Source organism: Schistocerca gregaria, chromosome 2 (genome assembly GCF_023897955.1).
Source record: "Schistocerca gregaria isolate iqSchGreg1 chromosome 2, iqSchGreg1.2, whole genome shotgun sequence".
NCBI classification, from domain to species: Eukaryota; Metazoa; Arthropoda; class Insecta; order Orthoptera; family Acrididae; genus Schistocerca; species Schistocerca gregaria.
This window is the reverse complement of record NC_064921.1, coordinates 600460433-600485614: the sequence shown is the minus strand read 5'-3', so window position 1 is coordinate 600485614 and position 25182 is coordinate 600460433. Positions and strand designations below refer to the sequence as shown.

General features: G+C 40.8%; 1 protein-coding gene across 1 annotated transcript in view; it reads right to left on the bottom strand.

Moving 5' to 3' along the window:
* The window catches only part of LOC126334542 (poly(A)-specific ribonuclease PARN-like), a 272077-nt gene that overhangs the window by 44449 nt on the left and 202446 nt on the right, over nt 1-25182 (bottom strand). The window contains exon 13 of the mRNA XM_049996907.1: nt 12427-12503. Within this exon, the coding sequence (XP_049852864.1) occupies nt 12427-12503 (77 nt within the window). The remainder of the gene's footprint in view (nt 1-12426; nt 12504-25182) is intronic.

Below are 25182 nucleotides of genomic sequence, written 5' to 3'. Positions count from 1 at the left end.
GACATAAAACAAGCTTGCCAGAATGTTTCACAGAAAAGCCTACCAGCCAAATTGTGCAATATTTGAAAATGCAGTTTCTATTCCCTTTAAGGAGTTCAACTATCATTTCTGCAAAGGTTACTACTTGTTATTGAATTAAAATAAGTGTGTCAAAATAAGATTTTAAATTTAGAGCTACTGATCAAATGGTGAACTTTTGAGGCCAAGGAATTATCTACATTCATAGGCCTCTAATGTTAAAATAGTATGTATGCAACCTCTAAGGACACATCTCAATGGAATATAAATAAAAATTGGGAGGACAGTAAAACAAAGTCCTTTATAAAAAAAAAAAAAAAAAAAAAAAAAAAAGTGCCATGAAATCTCACGGTCTCAGAGGCAAGGTAGACACAAAAATAAGCACAGCTCTCAAATGCATGAGAAGAGAGGTAAAGTTCTTCACAAAAGCAGTGCCAGAGACGCAAGCAGAACTAAAAAGGACAGAGAAATGTTCTTGCACCACCTTTATTAGTATGAGTCCCCTGTAGCTACAACACAGAAATTTCTGAAATATCTGACAATGGTTGATTGAGAGTTGTGCAAAAGGTGCAAAAACATTCTCTTCAGTATAGTTGGAAAAGAATTATCTAATATGATGACCTTCATTGTGTCTCATAACTCACTTGCCCACTTAAGTGCAGGTGTACACACAATCCCACAGCACAGTGGCAAGCCCTTAAATGGCACCATCCCACAAGAACCTTTAAACTGACTGGCAAGAAATGTAGCATTATATGAGAGAATCAACATCAAAAAGCACTTATTATCTTTCTTATCAAAAGCACATATCAAAGTGCACTATAAGCAGAGTATAACAGCACTAGCACTTACATGCCTATTGTAGACACCAAGTGCTGGAATGGTAATCTAATGGTTTTGAACCTGGGAACCAGCCGTCAGTGGATAATTCAGCATTGTATTTTTGTTGAAGTTCCTGCAATTCATACTATTGGCCTTCATTACTAATGATAAAGTTTTCAACAGGCATAAAAACTATGTTTGAAGGGACAAAAATCAATGCCAGCCTTACCTCTTGTTACCATCAACAATTCTCTATCAACTTGTGGAGAATAACAGTACAATGTCTACAGGATCTTATTTTCTGCCATTCAACCAGATCTGTTCATGTAACCTGGTTTTCATTCAAGAAGTGCTGCCACAACTGTTGCATATAGTGCCTGCAAGAGAATGTGTTTTCTACTTGCCAGTGCCTCATCCCCCCCTTTGATGATGATGTCCTAGTTTTTGACAAAAAATACTTTATTTGTCAGACTGAGTAGAAAAGTCCTGTCTTGGGATCAGCTTGATGGCTGGATCGGTTTTAAATCGTTATATGCTAAACAGCATAGTCGTCAGTGCCTTGGTCAGTTTGATGAAAGAAACCAAGTGCTGTGGATTCCCCTCCCCCCCTTTCCTGCAGATGTACATGAAATAGTTGGTGTATGAAACTTCAGCTGAAACCAATTCTGACCTAACTGGTAGGTCCACAGATACTTGTCTCTAAGTGCAATGCATACAAGGGGTACTTGAAGAGTGTGACAATATTTTCAAAGGTTGTAGAATAACAGTAGCAACCACGAACATGATAAATACCTATGTGTTGAAACTGACACTAACCATGTTCAACAGTTTATTCAAGCAGTAGGAAACTGCTATGTGATGTGAAATTCTTTGTAAGTCACTCATTCCCCCAGTGAGGGAGTGTCGGTGAGGGGGTAGCAGTGGGGTGGGGTGGGTGAGCAAGGGAGGTGGAGTGAAGAAGAAAGGGAGGGGAGGAGGGGGAGAAAGAGACAGAAGGGGCAGGAGACAGAGAGAAAGGCAGGGGGCAGAGGAGGGGGCAGGTGAGAGAGATGAAGGTGTGAGTAATGCAGGCAGAGGACAGTAATTTTTATCTTGGAGCCTTTGTTTCGTTTACATTCTTTGTTCTCTTTTTCTAGAACTGCTTCTTACATGTGATGTTACAGTGTGTGTGTGTGTGTGTGTGTGTGTGTGTGTGTGTGTGTGTGTGTGTCAGTAAGTTTAGGTATTTGGTTAATTTTTCACTACAAATTATTAAAATCTAATAGTCATTGGCCATGGTTAGTCTGTGCAGTTAAGAAAAATGCTACCTGCATCTTATCTCCCAGTACCTTATCCACATCCACATCACTTTTATCTGTATCTGTGGACCTCATAATTTACATTGCAGAGAGTGAATACACAGAGGTTGTTATTAAACTTTCGCTATTTGAAGCAGTGTAGAAGGGAAAATATTTAAAGCTTGGATGATCAACTTTATAGGAATGATGTTGACGGTGCACTGCAGGATGTGTGTTATTAATAGTGCCGGTGTCACTACTTGCTGCTAGGCACTGGTACTGATACAGTGATGTAAGGTTGAAACATAAGCATCAGGATCTGGACAAGGTGAGCAGGACTTTACTCATAAAGTTGTTTTATCAAAAGAACAGCAATAGTGCTGCTGTTCTTCATAAATATCAACACATTAAAGGAATAAGAAGAGGTCCTCTTTCAGCACTGGGGTTGAAGAACACAATATGGAAGCTTGAATTGGCTGATCGTTCCAAATTGCATCCCCACCAAGATCATCAGATTTGCACCCATGTGATTTCTGGTTGTGATGTTACATGAAGAACAGGATTTATTAGTGGGACACTAACGTGTTGGAGGGTGAAAATGAGTATAACAAGGGACTTAGCCAACATTCCTCCTGAGATGTTTTGGGCAGCAGAGTAATCTCTAATTCAGTTCTAGGCTGTCCTGGATGCAGATGGTTGCCACATTGAGCAACATTTGTAACCTGAAATGTAAACATGGTATGCAACTAATATTAACCTCCCATGTAGAAATTAGAATGTTCTCCTTTCAATGGTTTATTTGTTACTTCTCTTCCACACATCCTTACAACTGTTTCAACAAATTTTCATTTTCCTACAGTCACTTGTTTTCCTTGAGGGCCCTCTCAAGTACCGAAAGTTTAATTATAAACACCTTGTACGTAAGGCCAATCATGACTAGGTGTCTTTCAGTTACAACTTGCAGTAGTAATTACTGACATAGATTTTGTGAAATTTTTCACAGCATTGGGGAGTAAAATGACACTGTGTTACAAGTTAATAGTCACATCTTGCACATTATAAAATGCTAGGCATCTAGCTTGTTTATCAAATGGGCAATTATTCACCACAATGTTATACCATATTAATATGCCACGGCCCCCAATTTAGTAAGCCCTGGATTCTGTATGTGTCAATATTTTCGAGAAACATTGACAAATTCACTGATTTTCTATCACACATTTTGTACTGTATGTAATACACAAACAGTTGAACCATGAAGCAAATATTCAGTGCTTGAACTGGCCAAGAACAACCTCCACATCACTTCCTAAGAGCTGCAGTAATTGAATAAAGCAGGAAAGTGAGAGCTGTGAGGCAAATAGAGGTAAAAATGAAGTAAGATGCACATGTAAAAGTTGCAGAAAATGAAGAAGAAGGAGCTTGTGGAGGGTCAGTGATGTCTACAATCTTCAGGACATTGAGCATTCAAGCCAATATAGTAGCACCAATCTAAAATGGGTAATAATAATGACCAAATAATAATAATAATAATAATAATAATAGTAATAGTAATAACAATAATAGTTATTATTATTGGCTTGTAATGGAAACAGTTGAAACTTGTAATACTGACACAAAGCTTTAACTTTTAACCACACGGTTAGTATTACTACAGACGTCTGCAAATACACCGGTGGACATCAACATTGGTGTAGGCTATTATCCACAAAGCAAATAGTACTGCAGGTGTCTGCATCCACGGAAACCTGTACTCATAGTGCATGATATGTTCAATGTAACATCAAGTAATTCTGCAATAATGCTCGGGGCTGGTTTGTTATACATATACATTCCACTAGAGCTCTTGGAGCTTCCATGAAAATTCTGCATTAAACTTTGTTTCCACAGAAAACACTGCTCATCTAGGAGGGTTCTAAAGGATGTAGGATAACCACTAGGTAGTGAAGTGACTCACAACTGCTGGTGTAAGTCATAGAAGTGAAATGGTGTGTATGTACTAGTTGATGGTGTGGAGTCAGCATTGTACAATAGAATGAAGTACAATGTGGCAGAAAGAATCTATTGTGTCTATATGCACTAAGCACCCATAAGCACACAGTGAGTGAAATTGCCCTATTTGTTTGTGTATCAACATGGACTGATGGCTCTGAGCACTATGGGACTCAACTGCTGTGGTCATCAGTCCCCTAGAACTTAGAACTACTTAAACCTAACTAACCTAAGGACATCACACACATCCATGCCCGAGGCAGGATTCGAACCTGCGACCGTAGCAGTCGCACGGTTCCGGACTGCGCGCCTAGAACCGCGAGACCACCGCGGCCGGCCAACATGGACTGACCAAAGTGTCTAAATGGAATGGTATACCAGTCAAGGTAATCTAAAATGGCAGAAGAACAAAGGCCATAAAAAGATCAGAAACCATAGTCACTGTCAGTGGTAGTCAGTTTTAAGCTCACCAGGAATTGCTGCTGATAATGAACGCAGGTCCATCTCAACCACTTTCTGAGCGAACAGTGTAAATGAAACTGAAGGCAGTGCACTTTTAGAGTCAAGTACCTCACAAAAGGCCACTTCTCACGGTGGCACTAACACCTGCTCATTTTCAATGGGCCAGAACAGGGATAGTTGCTGACTGGAGGGGTATAGTATGATCGAACAAGTCACATTTTTTAATTCAGGGCAGGTATCTTCTGCAATGTTTCGAGGGAGTTTTTCGTAACATTGGGCTCAGTCATATAGGTCGCTGGGAACATGAGCTAGGATGTTTATTTCAACATTCGCAGTGGACAAACTTTTTCTTTCTTCTACATCTTCACGATTTAATATGCTGAGGACTACCAATGTCCAAGACAATAGCAGTTATCCTCACATGGATGCATGCATACATTTCTGATTTCATGAACACTCAGGCAGCCTACTGCACCTCGAATAGCTCAGTGAATCATCCTCTCTTAATCATAAAGAATATGTCTAGGACTATCTAGAACAGAAGGTGAACATAGTGACCAAAATCAATGTCACCAAACTGATACCAATATATTAATGCTAAAGGTTGTGTTACATGGTATTAGCCCGATAGCTTCCTGGAGTGACTAATGTAACAACTTCATCGGTTGCTGCTTATTATTATTATTATTATTATTATTACTACTACTACTATTTACACAAATACACCTAACAAACCATTAGTCAACTCGGGGAGTTCTCACACTAGTACCATGTAGCATTATTTGACACACATTGCTGCATAAAGGCAACATATAATCTTACAGATGCATTACAGTCTTCAGATTCGTGCATCCAAGCTGCTCCTGCATGTTTTCCAAACACCTTCCACTGGACCATCATCTCTAGTTTTTTCTTACCTCTTGGAATCCAGCAAAGAACTGTCTGGGTTCATCTAACATCTGTAAACCTAGTTAAATCTCTAAAACACATTGTTTTAATTACAGTGATGTGATCTTCAACTTTATTCTGTTCTCTAACACTTCAATCTGTTTTCCCGTTTCTCCAGCAAACTCACATCACAAATCTTTCCACTGTATACTGAGCAAACCACAGCTTTTATAATAGCTTCATATTAATAATCTGTGTCTCATTGTATGAAACACAATTTGTAATACATACTGATTGCCAACTTTCAGTTTTAGGCAAACTGGAAATTTAGTTTTCAAAATTTCATTCTGTAACCAAAAGGAAATCAGCTAATTTTTACTGTGTTAAAAAAATTCCTCTCTTTCTCTCTCTGCCATCTAGTCTTTTTCAGCTTCCTTAAATACAAAAACACATCAATTTATTCCATGACTTCATTATTAATTTGCACAATTTTTTGATCAATATGATGCTTAGAATTTGTTTCAGGTGTACTATGACCAAATCCAGGCCTACTTTCAAACTTGCTCAGTTAAGTGCTTCCATATGGTGATGTAACATACCTACACTTAAGGCAAACAATATAATATTATCAGCAGCAAAATTAACTAGTGTTTTTGGTAATATGGAATATCCCTGCCTCTTTCAGTTCTAAATTTCCTCCTAACTTGATGAAGACTAATACAATTGGTAACTTTGACGTACAGTACATTTGTTTTTGGTAATCAGTCTACTGACTGGTTTGATGCGGCCCGCCACGAATTCCTTTCCTGTGCTAACCTCTTCATCTCAGAGTAGCACTTGCAACCTACGTCCTCAATTATTTGCTTGGCGTATTCCAATCTCTGTCTTCCTCTACAGTTTTTGCCCTCTACAGTTCCCTCTAGCACCACGGAAGTCATTTCCTCATGTCTTAGCAGATGTCCTATCATCCTGTCCCTTCTCCTTATCAGTGTTTTCCACCTATTCCTTTCCTCTCCGATTCTGCGTAGAACCTCCTCATTCCTTACCTTATCAGTCCACCTAATTTTCAACATTCGTCTATAGCACCACATCTCAAATGCTTCGATTCTCTTCTGTTCCGGTTTTCCCACAGTCCATGTTTCACTACCATACAATGCTGTACTCCAGACGTACACCCTCAGAAATTTCTTCCTCAAAATTAAGGCCGGTATTTGATATTAGTAGACTACTCGTGGCCAGAAATGCCTTTTTTGCCATAGCGAGTCTGCTTTTGATGTCTTCCTTGCTCTGTCCGTCATTGGTTATTTTACTGCCTAGGTAGCAGAATTCCTTAACTTCACTGACTTCGTGACCATCAATCCTGATGTTAAGTTTCTCGCTGTTCTCATTTCTACTACTTCTCATTACCTTCGTCTTTCTCCAATTTACTCTCAAACCGTACTGTATACTCATTAGACTGTTTATTCCGTTCAGCAGATCATTTAATTCTTCTTCACTTTCACTCAGGATAGCAATGTCATCAGCGAATCGTATCATTGATATCCTTTCACCTTGTATTTTAATTCCACTCCTGAACCTTTCTTTTATTTCCATTATTGCTTCCTCAATGTACAGATTGAAGAGTAGGGGCTAAAGGCTACAGCCTTGTCTTACACCCTTCTTAATACAAGCACTTCGTTCTTGATTGTCCACTCTTATTACTCCCTCTTGGTTGTTGTACATATTGTGTATCACCCATCTCTCCCTATAGCTTACCCCTACTTTTTTCAGTATCTCGAACAGCTTGCACCATTTCATATTGTCGAACACTTTTTCCAGGTCGACAAATCCTATGAACGTGTCTTGATTTTTCTTTAGCCTTGCTTCTATTATTAGGCGTAACATCAGAATTGCCTCTCTCGTGCCTTTACTTTTCCTAAAGCCAAACTGATCGTCACCTAGCACATTCTCAATTTTCTTTTCCATTCTTCTGTATATTATTCTTGTTAGCAGCTTCAATGCATGAGCTGTTAAGCTGATTGTGCGATATTTCTCGCACTTGTCAGCTCTTGCCATCTTCGGAATTGTGTGGATGATGCTTTTCCGAAAGTCAGATGGTGTGTCGCCAGACTCATATATTCTAGACACCAACGTGAATAGTCGTTTTGTTGCCACTTCCCCTAATGATTTTAGAAATTCTGATGGAATGTTATCTATCCCTTCTGCCTTATTTGACCGTAAGTCCTCCAAAGCTCTTTTAAATTCCGATTCTAATACTGGATCCCCTATCTCTTCTAAATCAACTCCTGTTTCTTCTTCTATCACATCAGACAAATCTTCACCCTCATAGAGGCTTTCAATGTATTCTTTCCACCTATCTGCTCTCTCCTCTGCCTTTAACAGTGGAATTCCCGATGCACTCTTAATGTTACCACCGTTGCTTTTAATGTCACCAAAGGTTGTTTTGACTTTCCTGTATGCTGAGTCTGTCCTTCCAACAATCATATCTTTTTCGATGTCTTCACATTTTTTCTGCAGCCATTTCATCTTAGCTTCCCTGCACTTCCTTTTTATTTCCTTCCTCAGCGACTTGTATTTCTGTATTCCTGATTTTCCCAGAACATGTTTGTACTTCCTCCTTTCATCAATCAACTGAAGTATTTCTTGTTACCCATGGTTTCTTCGCAGCTACCTTCTTTGTACCTATGTTTTCCTTCCCAACTTCTGTGATGGCCCTTTTTAGAGACGTCCATTCCTCTTCAACTGTACTGCCTACTGCGCTATTCCTTATTGCTGTATCTATAGAGTTAGAGAACTTCAAACGTATCTCGTCATTCCTTAGAACTTCCGTATCCCACTTCTTTGCGTATTGATTCTTCCTGACTAATGTCTTTAACTTCAGCCTACTCTTCATCACTACTATATTGTGATCTGAGTCTATATCTACTCCTGGGTACGCCTTACAATCCAATATCTGATTTCGGAATCTCTGTCTGACCATGATGTAATGTAATTGAAATCTGCCCGTATCTCCCGGCCTTTTCCAAGTATGCCTCCTCCTCTTGTGATTCTTGAACAGGGTATTCACTATTACTAGCTGAAACTTGTTACAGAATTCAATTAGTCTTTCTCCTCTTTCATTCCTTGTCCCAAGCCCATATTCTCCTGTAACCTTTTCTTCTACTCCTTCCCCTACAACTGCATTCCAGTCGCCCATGACTTAGATTTTCGTCCCCCTTTACATACTGCATTACCCTTTCAATATCCTCATACACTTTCTCTATCTGTTCATCTTCAGCTTGCGACGTCGGCATGTGTTCACAGTAACACACCCTCTGCCCTACCTTCCTATTCATAACGAATCCTACACCTGTTATACCATTTTCTGCTGCTGTTGATATTACCCGATACTCATCTGACCAGAAATCCTTGTCTTAGTTCCACTTCACTTCACTTCACTTCACTGACCCGTACTATATCTAGATTGAGTCTTTGCATTTCCCTTTTCAGATTTTCTAGTTTCCCTACCGCGTTCAAGCTTCTGACATTCCACGCCTTGACTCGTAGAACGTTATCCTTTCGTTGATTATTCAACCTTTTTCTCATGGTAACCTCCCCATTGGCAGTCACCTCCCAGAGCTCCAAATGGGGGACTATTCTGGAATCTTTTGCCACTGGAGAATCATCATGACATTTCTTCAAATACAGACCACATATCCTGTGGATACACGTTACGTGTCTTTAATGCAGTGGTTTCCATTGCATCCTCATGTCGTTGATCATTGCTGATTCTTCCGCCTTTAGGGGCAATTTCCCACCCCTGAGACAAGAGAGTGCCCTGAACCTCTATCCACTCCTCCACCCTCTTTGACAAGTCCGTTGGCAGAATGAGGCTGACTTCTTATGCCGGATGTCTTCGGCTGCCAATGCTGATTATTTTAGGCAGTGGCGGGGATCGAACCCGGGACCGAAGACGTTTTGATTATGAATCAAAGACGCTACCCCTAGACCATGGGTACCTACATATTCTTCACCATACTAGTATGGGTTGAATCAAATGCTTTTGCAAAATATACCTATCCCAGACAAATGGAAATTCCTACTTACTGTTCACTTGTACAGTTCAGGCACAACTTGCAAATGCCCCAGTACGTTATTTCCACTTACACCGCCAAATACTGCATTGCCTGATTAAAATCTAATCATTTTTCTATGTAGTTGCAGACAATTTTAGAGCATATACTGTACATTATCGGGATGAAGCTGGTACAACTATTGCTTTTTATGTCTTGTTTCTTATCTTTTGAAGCTGAATAATAATAGCTTTGTATTAATTACAAACAGAAAATGATGGGTGGAACCTGGCTTCAGCAATCAGAGACTGGTCATTTGTGTGCGAGTTGTGCTTGTGTGAATTTGTGCGTGTTTTCTACTTTAGAAGCACTTTTGGCCGAAAGCTCAAATGTCTAGCAGTATTTTTGTTGTGCTAGTCTGTAGCTCAATAGCTCCTTTACATGGTGAGTAGCCAATCTATCCTTTTTATAATACTGCGTTAGTATTAATATTGGAGGAGTGTCTGCCTACGTAGATATTCTGTATACAATTATGCAAGTACTTTTATAAAACATTTCCTTCAGCTTATACCGTTTCTACTGACACACTATCTTCTTTATGTGGCTTTTCTTCCTTAATTCCTTAAACGAGTTTATAAATTTCACCTTAAAGTACTATGAGTATGTGGATTTTATTCATAAACAGTTATTGCTCTAATCGCAGGCAATTTTCCATTTTTTCTGGATAAAACTACAGACCAATTTTATTCAACAATGAGAACAGCTATAAGGATTGTATAAAAGAATTGTAAGAAGAAGACCAGAAATTTATAAGCGATTTTTAATTGAAATTTCATGTATATAATGTGGGAAATGCGAAAACTGTGTTCAACAGTATAAAAACAAAAGAAACTTGTTGATAATTTTTCTGACTGTACTCAAGCAAGGTTCCATACGTGTTCTTGAGAAAATGATTAAAAAATTGCTGGTATGAGAAAGTATAATTGAAAGACTTGACTTGAGAACATGTAAAACACGACTCCTATTTCCTAAAGCAACGGAAAAAGATTCCACAGGAAAACAGCAACTTTTGATGTCCCACAACAACAGAAAAAGATTCAATGTGAATATAGTGACTTCCGACATACAAACAACTCAGAAATTATATGACTGCACATTTGCACATAAATCGTGGCAGGAGGGTTGACAATCCTGATTCATGTCTTCACAACACAAAAATTTAAGGAAGTCTTGGAATGCTGGAACAATCTTCTCTCTGTTGTTAGTTACTATGAGATATGTAATCTTAAGTGAGAAACATTATTAATAGGCAACCTAAGTTTCTGTTTTGCCTTTCTCATACTCTTAACATTTAAAATTATTTCTGCTGTTTGCAAAAGTATTTTGGTTAAATAAATGCTACTTTCGTCTGTTTGTTTGTATGTATGTATGGCCTACACTTTCAAATATCTTCAACATGCTGCTTCTTTACAGTGTTTTATGTTTTATTTTGAGCCTATAATTGAGCCTATGATCAGCATTTTGAAATTCTAAAGTGATTTAGAAATGTTACATCTTTTTCAACTTCATTATTTTTGGATAAAAAATAGATAACTGCATTTTTAGCTCTTTTGTCCTTACTATTTTCTATTTGGTTGTGAAGGGTAAGCTCACCATTGTTTTCAGAAAAATCTAGTAATGTATAACTTCTGTCATTTTTGGAATCATATTTGAACTTCTCCATTAAAGAATCATTCTTTAATTTGTAGCCCCACTTTCCCATTCAAATCCCCCCCCCCCCCCCACAAACACACTCCAAAACATGATTTTGTAGTTTGTGTCATTTGCCAGCTGATGCGCCTCTTCATCAAGGTCGTCTAGTGCCTCTCCATCAAGGTCGTCTACCTCCACATCAAAATGAGAGTGCATTGATACATTAAGATGAACAATTTCCATGGACTAACATACATTTATTTTTAAAATAAGTCTTAATTAAGTCCGATTTGTTCAGAATCTTCCAAACACAGAATGTTTTCCTGCCTACATGCAGCAAGCATATTTGATGTAAAGACAAAGCAGCAAGGGGGGAAAAGCAAACTATACTTGATTTGGCAAACACTACATTCAGGCATTTTGCAGTACTCCTACCAGTAAAATAGTCAAACACAAAATAAATGTCCCTACTAGCTAAAGGAATCCAAGAAAACATATCCCTAACATCTGGCAAGAAAAAAATAACAAAACCAATGAAAAAGTATACTACCACATAATTTGTATACTATTAGATAATAGGTAACTACCTAAGGAACTTCTCTTTGGCACGATATAAAGGACTGAGTTACAGGTACTATTCCTGCAAAGAACACATCAGTTTGGTGCAGGACTTCTCTCTTCCTTCACAGAGAGCACTCATGATGTCACGCACTCAATCTTCATTAGCAGCTGTTTCTATCTTTCACATAAGTTCAGTTTTATGATAAGCTTGTCAGCTTGGCTTTTTTTATCACAGTTCATGCAATTTGAGCATTTATCTCAATTTTTATAATATACATTCATAAACTGAACATACACTTCAATGCTTTTTCAACATAAATATATTTAATATGCATTTTAAGACAGGATACTAACAAATAAAACTCACTGACACTTCACAATATTTTGTATATATATTTTTATACTTAATATCTAAGATGATATGGAACACCACACCATTAATTTTATTTGTGTCTGGTGTTCTAAGCCCCTTTATGTTTTTGCACGTACCCTTTCTAAGTAATTTCATTGCTGTCCTCAAAAGGAGAGGAAAAGTATGTTTGTATATCAACTGATATATGGCCAGAAAGGTAAGTCCAACAATAAGATAAGATAACGTATAAGGAATAGGATAAGGAATAAGATAAGGAAACACTTTAAGATTAGTTCATGCCACAACACACCTTGATTAGGAACTTCCAACTCTTCATCTTCTTCTGGGATGGTACCAATCCCAGCTTTTCCAGTGACCATGTCTTTCCTGAAAGCAAAATTAAAATTCAGCAACAGCTTTATCCAGGTGATAGGGAGAAAAGGGGTCTATGCAAGTTGCATCGGTAAAAAATACCTAAAAATAGCACTATAGCATGCTGAAAAGTAATGCCTCCATATTTTTTTATTTGAAAGCTCTTAAGGCTTTACAAAAGAAGTTATTAACATTCTACATCTTCAGTCTTCATGTCTACATATTTGCAGCCCTCTGCCACTAGAGGGCTCCAAATTGTAGGGCATAACTTGACAGTGTGTAATGTCAACTATGCTGGTGTCTGAGAAATAGCATGCTGTAATCAAGTTTCGAATTCAAAGAGTTCATCCACATATGAAACACTCTCCTTCAGCGTGACTGTGGCAGATGACACAAGAGCACAGTGAGATCTGCAACAATCTGACACACTGGGTTCACTGTCATCGATCATCCTCCATGCAGTTCGTATTTGGTCCCATCTGATTGTCACCTTTTCCCACCAATACTTAAAAACCTTCAGTTACTTCACTTTGATAGTGATGAGGTGGTGCAAGCAGAGGTGAGGTTGTGGCCTTGTCAACAATCAAACATCTTTCATTGCCAGTTTGACTATGTTGAGAAGAAAATATGCAGACATGTAGAATAAAAATGTATAGTATTAATAACATTTGTGTTATTTAATATGCTTTCTGAGTCTTCATATAAAAGGTTTGGAAACATTACTTTTCAGCATGCCCACATAAATACTTCAAATTTTCCTCCTACCATTCATTAGACATTTCTCTCCACAAACCAACTTATTAAATCAGTTAACAGTATTATTTGTTACAGAGTTAATAAAAACTGTGATGTTCTCTTCCATCACAAATTATTCATAAGAAGCATTTCTTGTGCTTTCAGTGAACACCTAGCAAAAAAGTTATTTAACTAGATAAAAATGTGTGTAATTTTTGAGTAAGGTACTTTATGTTTTGTAAGAATCAAATTACCCTTATAAACATGATTTTATGCAGACTTTTAGCAACAAAAGTATCTCTGCTTTTGTAACGATTTACCAGTTTATAAAATTATTTTGCTTTGTCTCTTTCACATCTTTTGAATTTATTCATTTATTCATCCAAGATAGAGATCAATTTGGATTTTTGGTAAGGTGGGTGAATTTAACAACTGTAAAGGTTTGCTCAATGAAGTTCGTCCACCTAAGCCCTGTTCAGTTTTAGCCTACGACGTGCTGAGACAAGCAGGCAACAGAATACAATTTCAGTCAGATGTCGTGCAAGGTAAGGAAGATTTTGTGGCCTTTCGACCATTTGAGGAAAACAAGAACCACTGAAGAGTAGTATAAAAGTTTATTGGGCAGTATTTCATGAGGGGAGTAAATGCATAATAGAAGTGAGCAACTGGGCAATACTGTCAATACTGAAAGGACCCTCCTTCCACATACTGATTACAGTAGAGTTGTTTTCAAAGAATATATGGTTTCTTCCATACATTAATACTAACAATGAAATCATGGACAAACAAATTAAGAATGTTCATATTTAACTGTACAAATTGCAGTTCATGCACTTATTCATAAATTACCCATCCATGAAAATCAACTGTGCTAATTACCACTGTTGCAAGATGCATGGACTTGCTGCTATTTACACCATGCTAATTCATCCTTTGTGTCCTCAAAAGTTTGATTACCATCGTGAATGTTAAGACTGGTCTGTATGCATTAGACTAAATGCTGAAAAAGTCACTGGAGAAGTTGACTGGATTTTGACTGAGTGTCTCTCTCTAAGTCTCACATTGTCTACATCTTAAAGCAGGATAGTTACACATAAACAATAAATCATCCCAGTTCCCAGAACTCCTCAAGATAGATGTTAATTGTGGATATTGTATAGACACAGTCCCTTTGACTGATCAGAGATGTCACTAAACCCGCCCAAAGATGTAAACAACCACGCATGAGCAGCGCCTATTAGATGGAGGGGATCCAAGCCGATCAGTTCCGGTCATTTCACCAGGAAGGATGCCGTGTTGTCTGTTGTTCAACCATGCCTAGACGGTCAATACCGTGAATCAATCGCGTCCACATTATTATTTTGTGCCAGGAAGGGCTCTTAGCAATGGAAGTGTCAAGGCGTCTCGCAATTAACCAAAGTTATGTTGTTCGAACATGGAGGAGATACAGAGAGACAGGAACTGTCGATGACATGCCTCGCTCAGGCCAACCCTAGGGCTACTACTGCGGTGGGTGACTGCTACCTACGGATTATGGCTCGGAGCAATCCTAACAGCAACACCACCATGTTGAATACTGCTTTTCGTGCAGCCACAGGACGTCATGTTATGACTCAAACTGTGCCCAATTGGCTGCATGATGCGCAACTTCACTCCCAACATCCACCTTTGCAATCACGGCACCATACAGCACGGTACAGATGGGCCCAACAACATGGTGAATGGACTGCTCATGATTGGCATCATGTTCTATTCACCGACGAGTGTCGCATTTGCCTTCAACCAGACAATTGTCAGAGACGTGTTTGGAAGCAACCCGGTTAGGCTGAATGCCTTACACACACTGTCCAGCAAGTGGAGCAAGATGGAAGTTCCCCACTGTTACCGGGTGGCATTATGTGGGGCCGACATATGCTGCTGGTGGTCGTAGAAGGCGCTGTAATGGCTCTATGATACGGGAATGCCATCCTCCGACCAATAGTGCAACCATATTGGCGAGGTCGACAATTTGTGCCCCCATCGTGCAAGTCTTGTGAATGACTTCCTTCAGGATAACGACATCGCTCGACTAGAGTAGTCAGCATGTTCTCCAGACATGAACCCAATCGAACATCCCTGAGATAGATTGAAAAGGGCTGTTTATGGACAACATGACCCACCAACCATTCTGAGGGATCTTTGCCGAATCGCCGTAGAGGAGAGGGGCAATCTGGACCAACAATACCTTGATGAACTAGTGGATAGTATGCGACAATGAATACAGGCATGCATCAATGCAAAAGGGCATGCTACTGGGCATTAGAGGTACCGGTGTGTACAGCAATCTGGACTACCACCTCTGAAGGTCTCGCAGTATGGTGGTACAGCATGCAATGTGTGGTTTTCATGAACAGTAAAATGGGCGGAAATGATGTTTATGTTGATCTCTATTCCAATTTTCTGTACAGGTTCTGGAAAACTCTTGGAACTGAGGTGATGCTAAACTTTTTTTAATATGTGTATGACGAACATCAATGTTACTAGAATAATTCGATATTTTATTACAAAGAAAGCACCATAATTTCCCACAACTCACAAATATCAAATTACAAATATAGCCTGCAAGTGAGATCTAACACGGGACCTGACTGTTGCCAACAAGATAGCAACTCTATGGGTCATTTCTGGATGATGCACAGACTGCAACATTATAATTTCCTTGCTTTTCAAGGAACAGTGACTCCAATCAGTTACTGCACGTAATAAGTAAATGGCCAACCAATTTGTTAATAACTTTTAAGTTTTCAAATTTTCACATAATCAATTGAGTAAATAATGAAGATAAGCTAGTTGGTGGGTAAAAGAATTAAATAAACATATGGGGTTCCCTTTTCTCGCATTTGTTACCAGATAGTTTAACACACACACACACACACACACACACACACACACACACACACACACACACACACACACACAGAGAGAGAGAGAGAGAGAGAGAGAGAGAGAGAGAGAGAGAGAGAGAGAGAGAGAGAATTTTGCAACTGTCACACTTCTTACCAAAGCAATGTAATTAACTTAAGTTCACTAACACAATTATTATTTATTTTTATCACTTGCACATTCAATCAACAATTAGTGATGATGTAAATAAAATAGAAAGAAACTTCCACATGGGAAAAATATATTAAAAACAAAGATTCCAAGACTTACCAAGCGGGAAAGCGCCGGCAGACAGGCACATGAACAAAACACACAAACACACACACAGAATTACTAGCTTTCGCAACCGATGGTTGCTTCTTCAGGAAGGAGAGGGAAAGACGAAAGGATGTGGGTTTTAAGGGAGAGGGTAAGGAGTCATTCCAATCCCGGGAGCGGAAAGACTTCCCTTAGGGGAAAAAAAAGGACAGGTGTACACTCGCACACACACGCATATCCATCCGCACATACACAGACACAAGCAGACATATTTAAAGGCAAAGAGTAAGGGCAGAGATGTCAGTCGAGGCGGAAGTACAGAGGCAAAGAAGTTGTTGAAAGACAGGTGAGGTATGAGCGGCGGTAACTTGAAATTAGCGGAGGTTGAGGCCTGGCGGATATCGAGAAGAGAGGATATACCGAAGGGCGAGTTCCCATCTCCGGAGTTCGGATAGGTTGGTGTTGGTGGGAAGTATCCAGATAACTCGGACGGTGTAACACTGTGCCAAGATGTGCTGGCCATGCATCAAGGCATGTTTAGCCACAGGGTGATCCTCATTACCAACAAACACTGTCTGCCTGTGTCCATTCATGCGAATGGACAGTTTGTTGCTGGTCATTCCCACATAGAAAGCATCACAGTGCAGGCAGGTCAGTTGGTAAATCACGTGGGTGCTTTCACACGTGGCTCTCCCTTTGATCGTGTACACCTTCCGGGTTACAGGACTGGAGTAGGTGGTGGTGGGAGGGTGCATAGGACAGGTTTTACACCGGGGGCGGTTGCAAGGGTAGGAGCCAGAGGGTAGGGAAGGTGGTTTGGGGATTTCATAGGGATGAACCAAGAGGTTACGAAGGTTAGGTGGACGGCGGAAAGACACTCTTGGTGGAGTGGGGAGGTTTTCATGAAGGATGGATCTCATTTCGGGGCAGGATTTTAGGAAGTCGTATCCCTGCTGGAGAGCCACATTCAAGGTCTGATCCAGTCCTGGGAAGTATTCTGTCACAAGTGGGACACTTTTGGGGTTCTTCTGTGAGAGGTTCTGGGTTTGAGGGGATGAGGAAGTGGCTCTGGTTATCTGCTTCTGTACCAGGTTGGGAGGGTAGTTGCGGGATGCGAAAGCTGTTTTCAGGTTGTTGGTGTAATGGTCGAGGGATTCAGGACTGGAGCAGATTCGTTTGCCACGAAGGCATAGGCTGTAGGGAAGGGACCGTTTGATATGGAATGGGTGGCAGCTGTCATAATGGAGGTACTGTTGCTTGTTGGTGGGTTTGATGTGGACGGATGTGTGCAGCTGGCCATTGGACAGATGGAGGTCAACGTCTAGGAAAGTGGCATGGGATTTGGAGTAGGACCAGGTGAATCTGATGGAACCAAAGGAGTTGAGGTTGGAGAGGAAATTCTGGAGTTGTTCTTCACTGTGAGTCCAGATCATGAAGATGTCATCAATAAATCTGTACCAAACTTTGGGTTGGCAGGCTTGGGTAACCAAGAAGGCTTCCTCTAAGCGACCCATAAATAGGTTGGCATACGAGGGGGCCATCCTGGTACCCATGGCTGTTCCCTTTAATTGTTGGTATGTCTGGCCTTCAAAAGTGAAGAAGTTGTGGGTCAGGATGAAGCTGGCTAAGGTGACGAGGAAAGAGGTTTTAGGTAGGGTGGCAGGTGATCGGCGTGAAAGGAAGTGCTCCATTGCAGCGACGCCCTGGACGTGCGGGATATTCGTGTATAGGGAAGTGGCATCAATGGTTGCAAGGATGGTTTCCGGGGGGTAACAGACTGGGTACGGCGTTCGAGAAAGTGGTTGGTGTCTTTGATGAAGGATGGGAGACTGCATGTAATGGGTTGAAGGTGTTGATCTACGTAGGCAGAGATACGTTCTGTGGGGGCTTGGTAACCAGCTACAATGGGGCGGCCAGGATGTTTGGGTTTGTGAATTTTAGGAAGTAGGTAGAAGGTAGGAGTGCGATGTGTCGGTGGGGTGAGGAGTTTGATGGAGTCAGGTGAAAGGTTTTGTAGGGGGCCTAAGGTTCTGAGAACGCCTGGAATCTGTACCCAGTCTGTTACCCCCGGAAACCATCCTTGTAACCATTGATGCCACTTCCCTATACACGAATATCCCGCACGTCCAGGGCCTCGCTGCAATGGAGCACTTCCTTTCACGCCGATCACCTGCCACCCTACCTAAAACCTCTTTCCTCTTTACCTTAGCCAGCTTCATCCTGACCCACAACTTCTTCACTTTTGAAGGCCAGACATACTAACAATTAAAGGGAACAGCCATGAGTACCAGGATGGGGCCCTCGTACGCCAACCTATTCGTGGGTCGCTTAGAGGAAGCCTTCTTGGTTACCCAAGCCTGCCAACCCAAAGTTTGGTACAGATTTATTGATGACATCTTCATGATCTGGACTCACAGTGAAGAACAACTCCAGAATTTCCTCTCCAACCTCAACTCCTTTGGTTCCATCAGATTCACCTGGTCCTACTCCAAATCCCATGCCACTTTCCTAGACGTTGACCTCCATCTGTCCAATGGCCAGCTGCACACATCCATCCACATCAAACCCACCAACAAGCAACAGTACCTCCATTATGACAGCTGCCACCCATTCCATATCAAACGGTCCCTTCCCTACAGCCTATGCCTTCGTGGCAAACGAATCTGCTCCAGTCCTGAATCCCTCGACCATTACACCAACAACCTGAAAACAGCTTTCGCATCCCGCAACTACCCTCCCAACCTGGTACAGAAGCAGATAACCAGAGCCACTTCCTCATCCCCTCAAACCCAGAACCTCTCACAGAAGAACCCCAAAAGTGCCCCACTTGTGACAGAATACTTCCCAGGACTGGATCAGACCTTGAATGTGGCTCTCCAGCAGGGATACGACTTCCTAAAATCCTGCCCCGAAATGAGATCCATCCTTCATGAAAACCTCCCCACTCCACCAAGAGTGTCTTTCCGCCGTCCACCTAACCTTCGTAACCTCTTGGTTCATCCCTATGAAATCCCCAAACCACCTTCCCTACCCTCTGGCTCCTACCCTTGCAACCGCCCCCGGTGTAAAACCTGTCCTATGCACCCTCCCACCACCACCTACTCCAGTCCTGTAACCCGGAAGGTGTACACGATCAAAGGGAGAGCCACGTGTGAAAGCACCCACGTGATTTACCAACTGACCTGCCTGCACTGTGACGCTTTCTATGTGGGAATGACCAGCAACAAACTGTCCATTCGCATGAATGGACACAGGCAGACAGTGTTTGTTGGTAATGAGGATCACCCTGTGGCTAAACATGCCTTGATGCATGGCCAGCACATCTTGGCACAGTGTTACACCGTCCGAGTTATCTGGATACTTCCCACCAACACCAACCTATCCGAACTCCGGAGATGGGAACTCGCCCTTCGGTATATCCTCTCTTCTCGATATCCGCCAGGCCTCAACCTCCGCTAATTTCAAGTTACCGCCGCTCATACCTCACCTGTCTTTCAACAACTTCTTTGCCTCTGTACTTCCGCCTCGACTGACATCTCTGCCCTTACTCTTTGCCTTTAAATATGTCTGCTTGTGTCTGTGTATGTGCGGATGGATATGCGTGTGTGTGCGAGTGTACACCTGTCCTTTTTTTTCCCCTAAGGGAAGTCTTTCCGCTCCCGGGATTGGAATGACTCCTTACCCTCTCCCTTAAAACCCACATCCTTTCGTCTTTCCCTCTCCTTCCTGAAGAAGCAACCATCGGTTGCGAAAGCTAGTAATTCTGTGTGTGTGTTTGTGTGTTTTGTTCATGTGCCTGTCTGCCGGCGCTTTCCCGCTTGGTAAGTCTTGGAACCTTTGTTTTTAACAATCAACAATTAGGAAATACATAACGAGCTTACTTCCATTTCTCTTCCTCCAAAGCCCCACTCTCACTTTCCTGACAATAGACACCCTTTCCTCTAGTCAGCATCATTAATTCCTAACATACATGATCAGATAAAGAGAGAACTTGGAATAATGAGGTCATTAGAGACAATGTGTATGTGTCGGCTGTACTGTTTCTGGAGCCATGACAGAAATAACATCTGAATTGAGCAAGGCTATAACAGCAGCCTTTTGACATCAAAAGGCTCTCGAAGGAAAAGTGAGTCAACAGAAAGTACTGCATTTTGACTGGCTGCTGTAATGAAAGCTAGAGGGGACTGTCCTCTTGTCTAATTGTTAAGCTTCTGATATAGTACAAAATAGCATGGGAGACATAACATCATTTTATACTTAATTTTAGACACTAAAGTGATAAACCAATGAGACAAGAATCAATTCATAAGAGATATGTGAGAGAAATAAAGTGACTGAAAACACTGCAAGCAATTTGGCAAATCTGTGTTCTTCAACTTGTATAGACTGGAGACTGGCGTGTTTATCCCTTCCAGATGTTCTGTCTGAGTTTCAGCTTCATACAGCCATTGCGTGATTTTTGAGAATGCTATCAATGAAGTTTTGTGTTATGAAAATGGAACAGCAGAATTTAGAAAAACATTATGCAATCAAGTTTCATGTTGAACTTCTGAAATCTGTGAGTGTGGCCTTTGAGAAGTTGAAATATGCTTATGGGGAACATTCCTTATCCAGAGGACAAATTTTTTTCTGGCATAAATCATTTCTAGAATGCCGAGAACATGTTGAAGATGAACCTCACTTAGGGAGACCTTCACTTCAAAAACTGATGAAAACATAAATGTGTGCATGCTCTTGTGAGATCAGAAAGATGTTTAACACTAAGGATGATGGGTGAACTATTAAACTTTACAAAGATGTCCTCGAAAGACTCAGAAAGAGGGTGACTCGAGTGACCATGAACACTGGAGACAAGTGGAGGCTGCAACATGACAATGCTCTGTCACACAGCCAATTTCATCATGGAAGTTTTGACCTCAAAAGGCATTCCTGTTGTTCCACATACTATCTCCCAATTCGCCTGATCTGAACCCTTGTGGCTTTTTTCTGTTCCCAAAATTGAAAACTGTCTTAAAAGGACATCATTTTGAGACTTTGTAGAACATTCAAAAGAATGTGATTGATGTATTAAAAGCCCTACCAGTTGAAGCCTTTCAGCACTGCTACCAAGATTGTGAACAGTGGCTTCACTGCTTTACAGCTGACACAGAGATCTATTTTGAAGAGGCCAATACTGTTGACTGAAAACTTTGGTAGATAAAAAATCAGTCTCATTAAATTTTCTCACACACCTAGTATCTCGTCGACAATGTAATGTATGACTGTACAGTGAAGCGGTTTGTGCCAAACTAATCAGTATTAAGTCTGATGGCACAACATGAGAAAGTGCATGATTAAGCTCCATAATCTTCGAGCAAAGCAGATTATGTTATCAGTTCACAAATGTTTAATTTGTCTCGTGATTAGCTTAGTAACATGTATTTATCGTGTGAACTTAACACGTGCACACGTGATAAAGCAACACTGCAGGAGCTAGCTTCTTATTTTCTCTGACAAAAAATGTTTGTACAAAGAAAGTGCTAACATCCCTATGAATTACAGCCTTCATTGTTAAGCATGGTTCACTGCAACCTCTCATCTAAAGTAACAGACTTGATATGTACATACTGCTTTTGTGCTGGGACAATGGCGCCAAATCAAGACATCTACTTTGTGGAACTATTATAACTTGTCTTAGAAAATGTCCCTCACATGTGTCGCTACTCCAGTAGAAATGGAGACAGTGACATGCTCTTCGTGGTTACATTGAGGAGGAAACAGTACACTGCTTCTGTAACCACATTCCATTTATCAGCTTGCATTCAATGTTGAGCCATATGAGGGGGGACCCAAAAGAAATTGGACTCCGAGGGCGCTGCCATTCGTAAACGTAGTGCAGGGTACTCATGGTAGACATAGTGCAGGGTTCTCACGCTAAAGACCTTCATGAAACAGCTGTGCAGACGGCGTCAGTGTAGAGCTGACTGTGCAAGGGTGGTATTGTGTTTCTCTGACTGTTGGCGGGTTACCTCTGCGAAGTCCTTATGGCAACTTTAAAAGAACAAAGAGCGTGTGTAAAATTTTGTTTCCTGCTTAAAAAAACTGCAACAGAGACACACCAAATGCTTCAGGAAGCTTTCTAGGAGGATGCTATAAGCCGCACACAGGTTTTCGAGTGGTTTGGGTGCTTTAAACGTGGTGAGATGAGTGTTGAAGACCAAGCTCGTTTGATGTTCATGGAATTGTGCATCGGGAATTCGTACCCCCTGGCCAGACTGTTAACCAGCACTTTTACTTGGATGTTTTTAGGCGTGAGCGAGAGGATGTGAGGAGGAAACCCCCGGAACTTTAGCGATCAGGTGACTGGTTTCTACATCACGACAACGCTCCAGCACACACGGCCTTACGAGTGACCCACTATTTGGCATCTCAGAGGTGGTCTGTCGTTCCCCACGCTCTGTATTCGCCGGACCTAGCCCCATGCGACTTTTTCCTATTTCCACGAATGAAAACAACACTAAAAGGGGAGCGTTATGATGATGTGAAGGCGGTAAAAACTGCTTCGTAAAGGGCACTGGACAATATCAAACTTTAAGAGTTCCAAACATGCTTCCAACAGTACGACAAGAGCCTTGACAAGTGTATCACATGTAATGGAGAGTATTTTGAAGGTGACTGAAGTAATTTTGTAAAACGGTTCAACAATAAATTTTTTATGACAACAATTCGGTTTCTTTTGGGTCCCCCCTCGTATATTGCATTCAACACAAGTTTTATGATTTGACCAACGCTAATTTCTCAAAGAACCTTATTTCACTGTATACACATTGGAAGATACATCCACACAGAAGAAAAAAGGTCATGGCCGGTGTTGCCAGAACTATATACTTATATGGTTGCTCACATTTTCCCCGAACTCTTACGGGACTTGGTAAGAATGTCTTCCACAAGTAATGAGAGTGTTGGGGTGGGACACTACGAATGTAGTGTGTGGACATACAAGGTGAGAAGGTGGGTCTCACGGGAGGCATGCACGAGATAGTCCCTGCAGTCGTGCTATCCTCTTTGCCCTCGTTGGCTCAAATGGATAGAGCGTCTGCCATGTAAGGAGGAGATCCCAGGTTCATGTCCCGGTCGGGGCATACACTTTTTTCACCTGTCCCCGTTGATATAGATCAACGCTCGTTAACAGCTGTATTTCATTATGAGAGAACAGTTCGTTGATACTGTCACTGTAGAAAGTTTGACTTTCCTGATGGAGTTACAACCTGAACTCTGTTTGCATCGCTTCATCACTGTCAAGGTGAAGTCTTGTAGAGTGTTCTTTACGTTTTGAAAACAAATGAAAATCGAATGGGGGACAAGTCAGGACTATATGGAGGATGATTGATGACAGTCAACCCAAAGCATCTAATTGTTGCAGAGCTTGTGTGGGGTCAGGCATTTTCATGCTGAAGGAGAGGGTGCTCCATGTGTGGACAAACTATTAGAATTCGAAACTCTATTACAGCATTTTGTTGCTCAAGCACTGACATAGTCACGCTACAAACTGTCATGTTACATGCTACAGTTTGGATTCATCTAGTGACAGAGGGTGGCAAAGGGCGGTAAATATATGTAAGAACTTTTAGGAGTTTTTACATAAAAAATTTGGAAGCACTGATTTCAGCGTACCTTTATACATGCACTGATAAATTGCCACAGAAAACCATTAGTTAATTTTATGCTGACAATACACTAAGTGACGAGAATTCTCAGCATTCTTAATGAGCTGATAGTGCTGCTCTAGAACAATTGAATTCATGAGGCCCCCTGCTAAATCTCAAGCTGATCACAGTTCAAAACCATCTATTCAAAAAATACTGTAAAACACCTTTGCAGATCAATAAGATACAGTCAAACTTTGAAATATTTCACGGTAATGTTACAAACAGCTCCAAGTGGTGAGAAATGCGATTTATGAAACTAAATGTGTTATATGTTATTAGTATCATCTTTCTTGAGTATAAGATACATGCAGTCTCTTTGCTCTACAGTGTAAGTCACTAACTATTGCCACCTAGAATAACTCCAAAAGACGATAGCAGCTGAAAGTTTGCGGGACGAATGTTGCATGGGACAACAGGGGCCATAACAAGACACTGGTTTTTGTTACTATGTGGGTTAGTGTCAGATATAAGAAAGTCAACTGTTTTTTAAGTGGGATGCCACAGTTCGGTACTTATTTTCTGACAGCGGCAATCGAGACAAATCCAATGATGTGTAACAGTAAGAACTTTGAAGGCCAATGAAGGTCAAAAACGTGGCATTAACGTCCATTTACAGAAGGTGTTCGAAGCAATGACCAGTGGTATCAATGCAGTGCGGAATCTTCTTATTATGGATTGTGTGGTATTCCTTATCAGTTGGGCACTTATCGAAGCACGTGCTCTGACAACTCTCTCTAGTATATTGTGCAAAACAGTAAATATTCGCTGAATACAGTGTATCCATATAATGTGCCATTGACATGTAAACACCATTCGACAGTTTCGCAATACAACACTAATAGGAACGGTAAGACTAGTAGCATCGAATCAAGCAAATGTGGATGATCTATTCCTATGAAGAACAAATCGATATGCTTCTCATTTACAGAGAATGCCAACGAAATTCAGTGAGAGCTAGCAACTTATACGCTGAAAGGTATCCTCAACGTACTCACCCTACATGTCGTACATTTAAATATGTGGATGATAAATTGAGAAAAACTGGATCTTTAGCACATCGGAAACATATCTGGCAAAGGAAAGTTACTAAC